This window comes from Chanos chanos, chromosome 13 (genome assembly GCF_902362185.1).
Source record: "Chanos chanos chromosome 13, fChaCha1.1, whole genome shotgun sequence".
Lineage (NCBI taxonomy): Eukaryota > Metazoa > Chordata > Actinopteri > Gonorynchiformes > Chanidae > Chanos > Chanos chanos.
This window is the reverse complement of record NC_044507.1, coordinates 4,950,497-4,966,403: the sequence shown is the minus strand read 5'-3', so window position 1 is coordinate 4,966,403 and position 15,907 is coordinate 4,950,497. Positions and strand designations below refer to the sequence as shown.

Below are 15,907 nucleotides of genomic sequence, written 5' to 3'. Positions count from 1 at the left end.
AACTGCATCAGATTTATTATTTTGACATGTAGATTACTTATGAGTCGTAATGTTTTTGTATTTAAAATAAAGGTTTAGCTGCTTGAATGATTTGTCATGATGTATGTATTTATTTTCTTCTCAATAACAAATGGAAACAACAGTGGTGAAAGACATCCTTTATATTGTCTTTACTAATGCTGATGGAATCCAGACACAGCTGACTAAAACCCCACGTATGTCTCTACCTATAGTTCTGCTTTTCACATGTACCTCAGGTTTATCAAGGTTGAAGACCAGTTCATGACTGAACTCATCAACTGTAACTCACAGAATTTTAAACTGGACTAAAACAGGGAGGACAAAGAGGAAACAAAGTGAATTTGAATATTGAATTGGAATTTAATGTAGCTGAACTGTCACTGTGAACACATTTTTGTTACATGGTATGTCTCAAGTATGATCAATATCTACGAATAACTGAATTAAAAACTTGTCTCTCGGTGCACATATGACATAGTGTATGTTTATGCAATTTAAGAGATAATCTATGATATAATTCTTACGTGAAAGGCTGACTGCAATAATGATTGTGCTGTTCATTGAAAAATGTGCTGTCTTTAGAAGAAAAAAAAACACTGTTTGTTTGTTTGTTTGTTAATGGACTGATACACTCGGTGTTCATCTTCCACATAACAAATCTCTAATTGCAGCAGAAGAAGCGTACATCATTGAGAGCAGTATCATCTCCTCTGCCTTGAGGTGGTTCCAGCCTTGTCTGAATACCACAGATCCCACCATCGTAGCAGTCAGTACTCCACTCTCCCCAGTCTCCCCATGGCATGCCACCGCCTTCAAGAATCTCCCCGTTAGAGCATTGGAACCTGGAAGAATATTTAAGATCCATGGTATTCTTAAGACACTGTGAATCGTAAAAGGCAATTGCAAACCATTTTAGGCATTAAATATCCATACCAGTTCACAGGTCTGGAGTTAGCTATGTTTATGCTGATGTTGCAGATCCAGTTAATCAGAACAGCACATTCTGTCATAGAATTCAAATTCAAGATGGCGCCGGTGACGACGGCCGCTGTCACTCGGCGTCCTCCTCAACTTTGCGTTTTTCTTATTCTTTTAGTATTATTTTCCAGTTTTTTCACGACTTGTCGTGCGCTAATCGCGTACGGCAGACAGGCTCTGCTAGACATCGGTCAAAACCCACAATCTAGTTCGCTACCATCGGACTTTCCTTCTGCTGGATTTAATCTACCTTTGTTACCTTGGCTACCTGGGCAGAAGCGTCGCCGCCGGAGGAGGAGGGGTAAAAGAGCCGGAGTCCTGGTCAGGCTGAGGAACAGACAACACCGTTCCCCGCTCCCTAGCGTACTCCTAGCAAACGTTCAATCCTTGGACAACAAACTGGATGAGCTAAGGAGCAGACTGGCCTTCCATCGGGACATAAAAGACTGCAACGCCTTTGTCTTCACAGAGACTTGGCTGGACCCCTTAATCCCCGATTCGGCCATTCTACCTGGGGGTCTCTCCATTTATCGCCAGGACAGGACAATGGAGTCGGGCAAAGGGAAGGGCGGTGGTGTTTGTATCATGGTCAACAACCGGTGGTGTGTGGATGTACAAACAATATCGACAGAGTGCTCTCCTGATCTTGAATACCTCATGATCAAATGCAGACCCTTTTATCTGCCCAGGGAGTTTACAGCGGTGTTTCTCACCGCTGTTTATATCCCCCCACACGCCGACACCACTCAGGCCCTGGATACACTGTATGGAGCTATCGAGAAGCAAGAAACCCTGCACCCAGAGGCTGCTTTCACAGTGGCTGGTGACTTTAACAAAGCCAGCCTGAAAAAAGTTCTGCCGAAATATCACCAACATGTGAAATTTCCAACGCGTGGTGAAAACATCTTGGATCATGCTTACTCTCCGTTCAGTGAAGCCTACAAAGCCCTCCCTCGCCCATCCTTCGCAAATCAGATCACGCCTCGGTCCTGCTGCTGCCAGCCTATAGGCAGAAACTGAAGCGTGAGCAGCCCGTGACGCGCACAGTGCAACGCTGGACAGACCAATCAGACGCCGTCCTGCAGCACTGCTTCCGCACCACGGACTGGGATGTTTTCCGGATCGCGTCTAACGATATCAACGAGTACACTGAGCACGTAACGGGCTACATAAACAAATGCATTGATGACGTTGTACCGCGGAAAACTGTACGAACATATCCAAATCAAAAGCCGTGGGTTAACGGCGAAGTTTGTTCGGCGCTCAGAGCACGGACAGCAGCCTTTCACTCCGGTGACACAGTTGAATACAGGAAAGCCCAGTACACGCTGAGGAAGACAATAAAAACGGCAAAACGCCAATACAGGGAAAAGGTGGAGACATGTTACAGTGGCTCCAACACCAAGCACATGTGGAGTGGACTAAGGAACATCACAGACTTCAAAGGGAAAGGCTGCAGCATGGGGGAGGTGTCTGTTTCTCTCCCAGAGGAGCTAAATTCCTTCTATGCTCGCTTTGAGAGCAACACTAACCCGGTCCTACTGCTAGAACAGGACAACTGCCCGCTCCAGCTATCTCAGGCAGACGTGTGTAAATCTTTCAGAAGGGTAAACACACGTAAAGCTCCTGGTCCTGACAATATCCCGGGCCGCGCTCTCAAAGCATGCGCATACGAACTGGCAGATGTCTTCACAAACATCTTCAACCTTTCCCTGAAACAGTCTGTAGTCCCCTTATGCTTCAAGAAGACCACCATCATTCCAGTCCCAAAGAAAACAAACGTGAGTTGCCTTAATGACTACCGCCCAATAGCACTCACCTCCATCGTGATGAAGTGTTTTGAACGTATGGTCAAAACTCACATCACATCCACCCTGCCCACCACACTGGACCCACTCCAGTTTGCCTACAGACCAAACAGGTCCACAGATGACGCGATAGCGTTCGCACTGCACACCACCCTCTCACACCTGGACCGGAAAAACACCTATGTGCGAATGCTGTTCATTGATTACAGCTCTGCCTTTAACACCATAGTGCCGTCCAGACTCGTCTCAAAGCTCCAAGACCTGCGCATCAGCCCCTCCCTGTGCAGATGGATCATGGACTTCCTGACAGGCAGATCCCAGGCAGTTAGGATCGGCAGCATCACCTCCTCCACATTAATTCTCAGCACTGGTGCCCCCCAAGGATGTGTGCTCAGCCCCCTGCTGTTCTCCCTGTTCACCCACGACTGCACGGCCTCACAAAGCTCCAACACCGTCATCAAGTTCGCTGATGACACCACCATCATCGGCTGCATCACTGACGGTGATGAGTCTGCTTACAGAGCTGAGGTGAGAGCCCTGACATCGTGGTGTCAGGACAACAACCTCCTGCTCAATGTCAGCAAGACAAAGGAACTGATCGTGGACTACAGGAGACTGCAGGGAGAGGGACACACCTCCATCCACATCGGGGATACAGCTGTGGAGAGGGTCAGCAGCTTCAGATTCCTGGGGATTAACATCAGTGAGGATCTAAGCTGGTCACACCACGCAGGAGTAGTCGTGAAAGCAGCAAGACAGCGGCTCTTCTTCCTCCGACGACTGAGAAGGTTCGGGATGGACCCCAGGATACTCACCAACTTCTACAGGTGTACCATAGAGAGTATCCTGACTGGCAGCATCACGGCCTGGTATGGCAGCTGCACTGCTCATGACCGCAAAGCTCTGCAGAGGGTGGTCAGATCAGCGCAGCGCATCACCAGGACTGAGCTGCCAGCCATCCAGGACCTCTACAGCCAGCGCTGCAGGAGGAAGGCACAGCGGATCCTCGCTGACCCCAGCCATCCCAGCCACAGACTGTTCACACTCCTGCCATCCGGCAAACGGTACAGGAGCATCCGGACCCGTACCAGCAGGTTCAGAGACAGCTTCTTCCCTCAAGCAGTCAGACTCCTGAACCACTGACACTACACTTGCAGACACTGCTCGGACCCTCAACCCTCGGACTGATAACTGTCTGTATACATATATTGCACTAAAGAACTCAATATTGCACTACACCACAACCGTCGATGCTGCTGCACATGCTGTTGCACAAGCACTTTAAGATTGTTCCACTCAGGACTGATCACCCACTACTCTTTCTATACTCCTACTCTTATACCTCTATATTTATATTTCTACGGCTCTGTACATTCTATTTATGCACATGTACATAATATTTCCCCCTATATATCTCCCTATAGAACCCCTACATCTACCTGTATTGTTCTTTATTATATTACTGTTGTTATTTAACTGCTACTCTTGCAAGTTGCGCTGGCCCCAAGCCCAAGAATTTCATTGCTGATAATGATGTCTACAATTGTTATCTAGTAAATGACAATAAAACTTGAAACTTGAAACTTGAGAATTGTGAAGCTGAAAATATTTACTTGATGTCGTTCGCTGCCGTGTCATCGCCGTCACCTTGAGGAGGCTCCACCTTCAGCTGGAAGGACTTCAGTGACCCGGAATAACAGAACCGAGCCTCTGTCCAATCACCCCACCTAGTAGTCAGCACAGACCAGACAATTCTTAATCAGGGCTTAATAAATAGTTTTTGAATGTCTACACTGACCTGTTCAGATCCTCAACAACTGAAAATACAAGGAAGGAGGAAAATGGTGGATAATGACTGTAAGTTCCAATGAATGTAGCCCTCAGTTTGACGCTCTACCGTCTCCCTTCGTCCATGTGCACATCCAATAATTTATCCACTGGACCACTCAGTATAGTTTAACTGTTTACTTCGACACAAAAATATTTTACAGACCGTTGTTCATTGCAAACTTATCGAAAAACCAATGGACAAGATTCGAAAGAGCATTATTAATGAGAAAAAGAGACCGCAATCAAAGAGAGAGCGAGCGAGGTCAAAAAACTGTGTGGCTCCACTCTGTCTTGCCTGACTCCCCCCCTCCCGCGAGAGTAACAAGCCGCAATTAAAGACACATGTGATTACCACAATGAAGGGATCCATTGCCTATTCCCCAAATATGACAAACGAAATCTTGTGCATCTGAATCAATCATATGTCTTTTAAAGTGCAAAAAATCAACAATTAACTTATTGGACTACTGTAAATATATGTAAATAATGTAAATAAATCCGTTTGTAAATAATGCCAATATTGTATGCCAATTAATCAAATATTCATATTTTGTCCATAATCTGCATTTAGGCTCCTACAATGACTACACTGATGCAAATCCTAAATGGGAAGAGAAATATTTAACAGTGTAACTTAAGACATTTTGAGGAAAAAAAAAACAAGAGCCTGGAGGCTGCTAGCAAACCCAGATTACAGATGCACATGAAACTGTACTGATAAACTCACTCCTTCATTAGTTTCTTACCTATTCTCAGAAACATAGACTCACAGAGCTTTGAGAAGTGTGCATTGGCTAAGAACTGACAGTCACTCACTCAGTGACTGAAAATGTTCATTTATCAGATTCTTCCATGGCAGTAAATTCTTATCAGTAAGGTAGTCAGACACTCTGAAGGCTGGTCACTTACCATCCTGAATTTGAATCGACGGTGATCCAATAGTTATTCCCTGGCCGTGAGCAATGGAGGCGAATGCCATTCAATGCAGTGTCATCGCCGCCTCCCTGGCCATGCTCAATCTCAAAAAAGAAACAACAGTAATTATGAAAGTGTTATCAGGTAAAGGTGTTTGTTGACAGAAGCTTAAATAATGTGCAACTTTATCGTTTGCAAAAGTAACTTGGTTTATACTTACTCTAAGACTAAAACCTGTCGCATAATAGCCACTTGGGCACATTTCTTTACTGTCCCAGTCTCCCCATGACTGCCCGTTGGTCACAGAAAGGACTGAGTAATACCCTGTAGCTCCTTTCACATCAGAGCCGAAGAAGAGAGCAAAGAAAAAGAGCAGACTGGCTAAACCCATCGTGTCAGACAGGATACCTCGGTCTGTGTTCAAAAGCCTGGCAAGCCGCTGACTTGAAACAGAATTTATTAAGAAATGGACCTTGATTTTGCAATCAGAACTTCCTGTTAACATTCTATATCCAGCCAGTAAATTACTTATTAACAAATAAACAAAGTTCAGGGACAGAAGCTCTAAATTCAAAATCAACTCATCCTCATTATTTTCCTTCTTTTCTGTCATTTACCTACTACATAAAACCCTTGATGTTTGTCAGTGATTCACTGATAGGTAATATTGATTTTTAGTGCAAGTCACAATATGACCCAGGTGCAAAATTCACTGAACGAAGTGCGAAAAAAACGTAAAAAACTGTAAAACCAGCAAAGCAATTAACAATGATGTAAAACATGCAAAATAACAAATATAAATTCCTGGAGGACATCCAACTTGATTATGAATAAATGGAATGGTTTAATAAAGTTTAAAGAGGTCAAAGAATCCAACCCCAAAACTTTTAATGTTTGAAGTACTGTGTGTAATAGTCCAGTAAATGTCACTCGGGTACTTGACCAGAATTCAGAAACTGATTGGGTGACATGATCAACATAGGGCTGGCAAGATGTTAGTGTGTCAAACACACATTCCAACAGACAATGAATAACCAGCTTTAATCCAACCTGGCCAGCACACAAACAGACAGTCTGGAAGGGCATGTAATGCATGTAGGCAAGCATGAGAGTAAGCATCAAAATAACTTTGTCCTCATAAAAAGAAAACTCAAACACAGAGCTATGTTTATGGCATTACTATATAGCACAACATACATGGCAACACACTGGTTCTATCCTGCTAACCTAGAGCAGAGCCATTGAGAGAGAGAGAGTTGCAAGACAGACTGATCTTGCAGCCACGCAATCATGTGTTTCGTATACAACTTCAATAGTTCCAAACAAACCCCAACTGTAAAGTTCTAGAAAGGACAGGCAGCAGCGAAAGTGACATTAAATGGTAAATATTAAAATAGGCAACCATTTGTATGTATTTTTTAACTGCCTTTACATTTACTGCATATACACTAATGTCTATTTGGTATGTGGAGTAGCAGAGTGACAATGTAATCAGTTTATCAGTTACTTGTACCAGTTTTATTTTTGGAGGGAAAAAGTTCATTCATGTTAACATATATAATGTATGCTAACATAATGTAACACAAGATTCTGATGTAGTCTCTATTTGTTAACGCATTTAATTTTGTAGCATAAATCGACCTCCCTTCACCTTCCTGAGGATTTATAATATTTAACTATGTTCGTAAGATTTGCCTGCATTTAGCAGACACAAAAAAGACACTACTAGCCTACATCACTTACCTGCACTGTCAAAGATCTGTCAAACATTTGATGTTGGAAAGTATTAGTGAGAGAACATTCAGTCTGTTGGTGTCCAGGTTTTTGATGAGACAAAGATGGCAACCCTACTTCCATCACACATCCCTGATACTATTTTAAGACCTTCACATACAACATAAGCATGTATCATGACAAATAAACATCAACGAATGCCAATAACTGCTCAAATTAAATAAGAAAGTTTGGTCAATATAAGGCAACCAACTGCATTCAAGAAAACAGTTGTAACACATGTTACAGCCCTGCTGGTGAGACCACAGCAGAAAAAGGTAGGCTGACACAAATCTGGGTTTTAAATAAATAAAAGAATTTATTAAATGTATCAATTCATCCTCCCTGTTACCACCACAGCCTCTGCACTGCCACTACAGAACTACTTGGGGCTCTGGGGGTCTTAACACCTCCCTCCCTAAAAAGGCTCCTTCTTATAGACCTAAAACAAAACAAAAAAAGACTAGAGAGGAACCAGTCCTTTTTTTTTATCAGTCCCGATACCGATACCATTACCTGGGCTTTGGGTATCGGCCAATACCAAGTACCGATCTGATCCTAGTGTTTAATTGATAAGCTGTATTCCTCACCATGTGGAAGAGACTGTGATCATTCTTTTATGTCTAAGGCAACATCAGGCTTGACTTAAACATTGCTTTCCTAACTTTGTAAAGCAAAATGTAACAAATAAATACATACATACACACACACACACACACACACACACATATATATATATATATATATATATATAAATATATATATTTCGATATGTGTGTGTGTGTGTGTGTGTATATATATATATATATATATATATATATATATATATATGAGGCTAATGAACCGACACAAGGCATAAGAAATGACTGATTAACTGACTGATTAGTTCAGTGAAACAAAACACCGACTGACCAACAGAGTGGCTGCTGAGGACAGAGGTGTGACATGAAAAATGTTTATTGTGCTTAGGCTGTAGAAAACTGAACACGCTTTTCGAGTGTGTGGAGAGACAAAGTGAGAGAGAGCGTGTGTGTTCCATGGTATCAACACCCAGGCAAGGTTGAAGAGATTGTGGAAGATGTGGATAGTGTGACACTATCAGCACAAATTAACTTCTCTCTTTCTATATATTGTAATGAGCTCATCTCCTCCCCCGCCGACTTCAGCCATTCAGCCATCAGCGTCGCGGGTTTTCTAATCACCGGTCTGTTCGCTCATCTCCCGCACCTGTCTTCACTTTCGTGCACTCATTCACTCTCTTACTTAAACCTCTCTGTTTTCACAACACACTGCGAAGTCTCCACTTGCTACATGTGTATTCTGAGTGACTATAGTTACGTACCTGATTTGTTTGTTTCCACCGAGTTATCTCTTGTAAATTAGCTATACCTAGTTCTGTTAGTCCTTTACTTATTGCAGTGCCGTGTTTCATTTGATACTTTCTCCCATTCTGGTTTGTGTTTGTTTTTCAATAAGTTTATTAATAAACTCTGCCACTCCACACTTGCATCCTGCCAGTTGGTGATTCTGTGACATATATGCAAACAGTGTTACATGTTTCTAGAGATGCAACACAAAATATTGTAGAGGATTTGCATAACCCCGGGCAGATTTTTTGGATCAAATTTCACTTGATAAAGAACCTTTATCTGGAGTCTTTAAGTCTTCAAGACGGCAAGTATTACATAGACAATAAGCTATTGGGACAATAGAAAAAATGTATCATTTTGCCATTATACATTGATTTTGAAGTTTGTAACCCCCTGGGCACCTGTAGAAAACTTCAAAAGATGACTGCGGTGTATTGGATTGTTCGATCCCCTACCTCCTAAACTTTACATAGAACTTTTCTTGATCCTTGGCCCTACAATCCTCAACCTTTTAAATAAAAAGCTTGAATAATTATAGGCCAATCTCCAATCTCCCGTTTCTTTCTAAAATTCTCGAAAAAATTGTAGCTGCGCAACTCATCGCTCATATGTCCTCCAACAGTCTGTCTGAAGTGTTTCAGTCAGGCTTCAGGTGTTTTCATTCCACTGAAACCGCACTAACTAGAGTGACTAATGATCTATGACTAGCCTTGGATGCTAGTGATACCTCGATGCTTATCCCTCTTGATCTGAGTGCAGCATTCGACACAGTCGATCACACCATACTGTTAAAGTGCCTGGAAAATCAAATTGGTATCCGTGGCCTGGCGCTCTCCCGGTTCAAGTCTTATCTCACAGAGAGAAAGCAGAGTGTCAACTACAATAATGTGAAATCTGAGTACCGAGAGTTTAACTATGGTGTCCCTCAGGGGTCAGTCCTTGGCCCTCTTTTATTCTCTATTTACATGCTCCCTCTTGGAGACATTATTCGCAGCTATAACATTAGCTTCCACTGTTATGCTGATGATACTCAGATCTACTTACCAATCAAGCACAATGACCGCTCTGAATTGGCCAACCTTGAGGCGTGTCTTTGTGCTATTAAAAGTTGGATGGCCTCAAACTTCCTGATGCTTAACACAGGCAAGATGGAAATGCTGGTCATTGGTCCCCCTGTGCATAAGCATCTTTTAATAATCTTACATTAAATTTTGACAACTGCATTCTCTCGCAAAATTCCACAGCTAAATACCTTGGTGTGATTTTTGACTCTAGTCTCTCACTTGTCACTCATATCAAAAACACTACAAAAAACAGCCTTTTATCATCTCCGCAAAATCACAAAAATTAGGCCCCGACTATGTATCGCTGATGCAGAAACCATTGTTCATGCATTTGTCACGTCTCGCCTCGACTACTGTAACGTTCTGTACTCTGGTCTGCCCGCCTCTACTACCAGACGTCTTCACCTCGTCCAGAATGCTGCGGCCAGAATCTTGACCCAAACTAGGAAGTTCGACCATATCTCTCCCGTCCTGGCCTCCCCTCACTGGCTCCCGATTAACATGAGGGCTGATTTTAAAGTCCTCCTATTAACATTTAAAATTCTCCATGGGCTTGCACCAGCCGATCTATCCGAATTAATTACACCCTGACCCCCTCCGCACCCTGCGCTCACAGGATGCTAAATTGTCCCAAGAGTTAAAAAGAAGTCCACTGGCCATCGCGCCTTTGCCTACCATGCACCCTTTCTCTGGAACAGCCTACCTAAAGAAGTCAAAGAGGCAAATGCTCTTGTTACCTTTAAAAACTTAACGAAACTTGAGACTCATTTATTCTCTGTATTGTATGGATAGCATAATTTCGAACTGACCAACCAGTGAGGCTCAGTCTCTGCCGTAGTCTCTCCTGGCATAGTTTAGCTTAGTTGTATTATTTATCTTGTAAACTACTGGATCATCGCAAGTTTCTCACCAGTACCTTTCCAGACTAAAGACTGAGGCCAAAACATCACTTCACTGACCATGTCACAGCCTGCACCTTGCTTTGGACTTTTGCTTTGAAATGTCATGCTCCTGTTCCGTGTGTGTCTCCGCCCCTCACCTGATCCTGTTTGTTCTATTTATTAACCTCGTTTTACCCTTGTTAATTTCCACCAATTAGGTTTCTGCAGTTTAGTTCTCCTTTTGTATTTAAGCCCTTGTGTTTGCCTTGTCCTTTGTATATCGTTCTTTGTTTTAATTTGAAGACACTGTTTGGCTGCACCATTTATATCCAGTTTTTGTTTCTGTTTGCACCTGTTTATTTATCTGCTTTTTGTGAGTAAAGTCCTCCTTTTTTGTTACTACCATCACTGTGTCTTGTGCTTGGGTCCAGCTTCACTGCATGCCCTTACAGACCACTACCCACACCTCATTCACTGCTATGGGCCTTATTGGAATTTTGGACGATGAGGTTTCAAGCTAAGCATAGCCTCTTTAAAAAGGTAGTCCTTGACACTCAGAATTGGAGAAATTCTGAAAAGAACGAACAAAAATGGCTTCACACCCCCTACAACTACCCGGACTGTTCACACAAAAATGATTTACAATATATACAACGAACATCTATCAGACCCTATACACAACGAAAATTACAAACACACAAAGATTTACACTCTATACAACGAATTTCTCAGAAAAATACACACAAGTTATCGGAAAAATTAGCAAAAAGACACGGTCAAATTGGCCAGGAAAAAAGCGGGGGCAACCGGCATCTAGAGTCAGCGTCTTTTTAAAACCAGCGCCGTCAGGCTGTGGGCCAATCCCCGACCGCCACCTGCAAATGAACACATTAAAGGGACAGAGAGACATACAGGGAAAACACACCAGACAGGGGAGGAAACAGCACCACACACAGGCAGGGGGAGAAAAACAGCAGCACACAAAACAATACACACTTATGACTCAGGGTCATAACACCCCCCCACCTAAAATCAAACATCCCACTGTTTGATACATTGTCACGTGTTGGGTTTTAAGTATCAGCCACAATGTTTTCAGTTCCTTTCATATGGCGAATTTCGATGTTAAAATCCTGTAACAACAATGACCAGCATATAAGACGCTGATTGTTATTGCGCATGCGGAATAAGAACACTAGGGGATTGTGGTCTGAATATACTAAAACTGGTGTTGAGCTGGAACCAACATACACTTCAAAATGCTGTAGTGCTAAAAGCAATGCCAGGGCCTCCTTTTCGATTGTGCTGTAATTCATTTGATATTTATTCAGTTTCTTGGAAAAATAACAAACGGGATGATCGATACCCTGATCACCCTCCTGTAGCAGAACAGCACCGGCATCATAGGCACTGGCATCTTCTTTCATCTTAAAAGTACGGGTACAATCAGGTGCAGGCAGCACAGGTGCACTGCAAAGAAGTGCTTTGGCAGAATTAAATAAGTCCTGGCACTCAGCAGTCCAAACGAATCGACTAGCTGGGCTAACCAAGGTAGTCAGTGGTGTAACCACACTAGCGAAATTCTCGCAGAAGCCACGATAATACCCGCACATTCCCAGAAACCGGCGGAGTTGTCGCCGCGTTTCTGGCACAGGGAAGTCTAAAATTACCTGGACCTTGGCTTACAGAGGCCGCACCTGCCCCTGCCCTACTTGTTTTCCTAAATAGGTGACTACCGCCTTACCACCAGATTCAAAGTCAAAGAGGCACTCGTTAAGCGCCTGAATATCTCTCGCAAAGTATCTAAATGCTCAGGCCAGGTGGAGGAATAAGCCACGATGTCGTCTAGGTATGCCTCACAGTTTGAGACACCAGACAGAACCGTATTCATCAGCCTTTGGAAGGTGGCAGGAGCGTTTCGTAACCCAAACTGCATGACAGTATATTGAAGGAAATTATTGGGGGTGACAAGCTGAGATCTCGGATGCCCGAGGTGAAAGAGGCACCTGCCAATATCCTTTCAATAAGTCTAGCTTAGTCACATATTTTGCTCACCCTACACGATCTACACAATCATCCATGCGTGGGAGAGGAAAAGAGTCTGGCTTAGTCACAGCATTCACTTTGCGGTAATCATTGCAGAAGCGAAGGGTTTGGGTCAGATTTTGGGACCAGCAGCGAGGGTGAGCTCCAGGGGCTGGAACTTGGCACAGCAAAGCCATTTTCTAAAAGATACTCAACCTCCCTCTGCATGGCAGCACGCTTTACTGGGCTGACGCGGTATGCATGTTGCTTAATGGGCGTATGGTCGCCAACATCTATGTCGTGCTGCAAGACGGTAGTGTGGGTGGGTTTATCACCAAATAGCGATATGTGGGAGCGAATCAAATGGCAAATATCCCCCTTTTCCGGCTTGGACAAGACAACTGTCCCTCTAGATTTTCAAGAATTTTGGAGTTCTCCAAACGAGCACTCGGAATTGACACAGGCTGGTCATGTAACCCGTCCTCCTCGGGACTATAAGACGGTGACACCACCGTCACCACATAAGAGACACCTGGCACAGAGCACACAGACACATCAGTGAAATTACAAATAAAATATGACTTCAACATGTTGACATGACACACACTGGACCTTTTCTTCCTGTCAGGCGTTTTAATCACTTTAATTATCTGTGTCACTCAATTTTCTTTCAATCTCATAAGGACCACAAAACTTTGCCTGAAGACTGGATCCAACAATGGGCAATAAAACCAAAACACGATCACCTGGTTTAAAATTGCGACGGAGAGCTTTCTTATCATACGTTTGCTTCATTTTAGACTGCACAACGGAGAAGGAACTGCGTGCCTGCTCACAAGCGGTATGCAGGCTCTCCCTGAATGAACTCACATAGTCTAAAATGTTGTGCACGGGACTAGGCTTGTCGGCAAGCCATCTCTCACGTAACAAACGCAGCGGGCCACGCACAGCGTGCCCAGAAACCAGCTCAGCTGGGCTAAAACCAAAGTGACTCCTTTGTGGTTTCACGAATAGCAAACAGCAGCAGCGGCAGACCCTCATCCCACTCCCTGTTTGTCTCGGCACAATACTTAAGAAGCATGGCTTTTAACGTCTGATGCCACCTCTCCAGTGCGCCCTGTCTCTCCGGGTGATAAGCACTGGAGACCTGATGCTTAACAGACAACTCTGACATGACCTGTGCGAATACCTTGGACATAAAATTGGACCCTTGTGTAACGGTCTTAATTATTCAGTTATGTCTAACTCTGCGTTGTGTATTTTTTTTTCCTTTTAATAATCTCTCCAAGCCGATAATTTGTGATCATTGATGTTTATTCGTAGTTTCCCCTGACTGACAGCAATAATAACACTTTCAGTATCTTCACTCTCCAGCAACACCGAAACCACACGAAAACACCCTCTGTTATCGATTAAAAGACTGGGCAAAACACAATATACAAAAACTAATAATACTATATGTACACTATATAATCTTATATATGTATAAAAATAATAACGTATGAAACAAATAAAATGTACCTGACAACAATAATAACACTTTCAGTATCTTCACTCTCCAGCAACACCGAAACCATACGAAAACACTATAAAAAAAAAGAAATGTTAGCTGCGTTGCCCAGCGACAGCCGGTCAAACAGCTGATATGAATCTGCTAATCGCTATAAACAACTATATAAAAACGTTATATTTCCAGAACGTGTTCTTTAGTAGTACATAAAATATTATTAATAATAAATAAAATAACTTAGATATGATTTTGGAACATAAGATTGAATAAATTAATGAGTGATTAAACTTTTCAACCTACCCCTCTGTTATCGGTTAAAAGACTGGGAAGAATGGGCGGAGTTTTACTTCCCAAGTCTGTATAGGCACGAGGGGCGGGGTGTCAGGCTCAAATAGATAAACAGTACATGGCAAGTGGAATACTACATTGATCTGCTACACTTGATCAGTCTGAATGCGTTTCGGCAAGCCAAAAGTAGAAAAGAACTTAACCAAAGCTTTTACCACTGCTTTAGCCCTTAACGTGCACAATGGATGGCCTCAGGAAAACGTGTGGCTGCGCACATCATGGTAAGCAGGTACTGATGACCATTCTCGGTTTTTGGCAATGGACCGACACAGTCTATTATGATATGCTCAAAAGGTTCGCCAATTACCGGGATCGGTTTTAAAGGAGCCGGAGGAATAACCTGGTTTGGTTTGCCAGTTATTTGGCAGGCATGGCAAGATTGACAGAATTTGGCGACATCGGACTTTAATCCTGGCCAGAAAAAATATCGGAGCACCCGATAGTAAGTCTTCTTGATTCCCAAATGGCTGGACAGGCCATGATCGTGGGCTAAACTTAAAACTTGTAAACGGAATTCGGCACAACTACCTGAGTTACCACATCACATTCCATCCCAGACACCGGGGACCATTTACGCACCAAAACCCCTTCATTAAACAGATAAGTCACAGACTGTGTGGCGTTTTGCTTTTCCTGAGCTGCCGAAAAACATGTAGACAACGAAACATCAGAATGCTGAGCCTTAATGAGCTGCTTTTTATCAATTGCTAAACATAGATCTCTTTCATCAGGCATGACAATAGAAACCGACATACCTTTCGGTTCAGAGGAGGGCCTGACCGAATCATCGAACCTGTTTAAAAAGGAATCAGAAAGGTCCGTTAAATCACCAAGCTTACGCGCCTGGGCACGCGTCACAACACACGCTGGAAAAACTGGAGCTGCGTCCAGCGCACTGGGGGCAACAACACATAAATCAGCAGTGGGATTCTCAATTACCTCGGGACTGGTCGGAAACACCTTTTCTCCGGCCAAATTATTTCTGAGAATGAGATCAACCCCTGTAACAGTCAACTGATCTCGTACACCAACTCGCACTGGGCCAGACACAAAGGGACAGGAGAGGTTAACGGTGTGAAGCGGCATGCGTACCACACTCATTTTAATTCCCCACACCAACAGATCAGAACCACAGTACGACTGGTCAGAAAAAGATAAAATACCACGCCGAGCCACAGAATGCTTCGCACCAGTATCCCGAGGAATAGTAATGGGAACCCTGTCCTCCCCGTTACCCACCAGAGAAATAAAACCCTGCGTAATAAAAGGCTTAAAATCATCATCAACCTCTTGTTTTTGGCACCCCTCGATTAAAAGCTCATGCTGGTTAGCGACTGGTTCACACTGAATTAGTCCTACGGCAAAGGGACTTTTACTCTTTGTC

General features: G+C 43.3%; 1 protein-coding gene across 1 annotated transcript; it reads right to left on the bottom strand.

Annotated features, from left to right (window-relative positions):
* Positions 1 to 423: 423 nt before the first annotated feature.
* Positions 424 to 5,943, bottom strand: LOC115826204 (vitelline membrane outer layer protein 1 homolog). The gene is made up of 4 exons (XM_030789936.1): positions 5,773 to 5,943; positions 5,547 to 5,656; positions 4,421 to 4,534; positions 424 to 863 (listed from the first exon to the last, which is right to left on the bottom strand). The coding sequence occupies exons 1-4, from the start codon at positions 5,941 to 5,943 to the stop codon at positions 683 to 685; spliced, it is 576 nt and encodes a 191-aa protein (XP_030645796.1). The 3' UTR covers positions 424 to 682.
* Between the last annotated feature and the right edge of the window lie 9,964 nt (positions 5,944 to 15,907).

What these genes read in the sequence shown, in the direction of transcription:
- LOC115826204 (XM_030789936.1), bottom strand. Translation starts at nt 5,943, where the DNA reads ATGGGTTTAGCCAGTCTGCTCTTTTTCTTTGCTCTCTTCTTCGGCTCT. An exon ending in CGACAGGTTTTAGTCTTAGA is followed by an intron (nt 5,657 to 5,772) that starts GTAAGTATAAAC and finishes TTCTTTTTTGAG; the next exon opens with ATTGAGCATGGCCAGGGAGG. An exon ending in GTCGATTCAAATTCAGGATG is followed by an intron (nt 4,535 to 5,546) that starts GTAAGTGACCAG and finishes GCTGACTACTAG; the next exon opens with GTGGGGTGATTGGACAGAGG.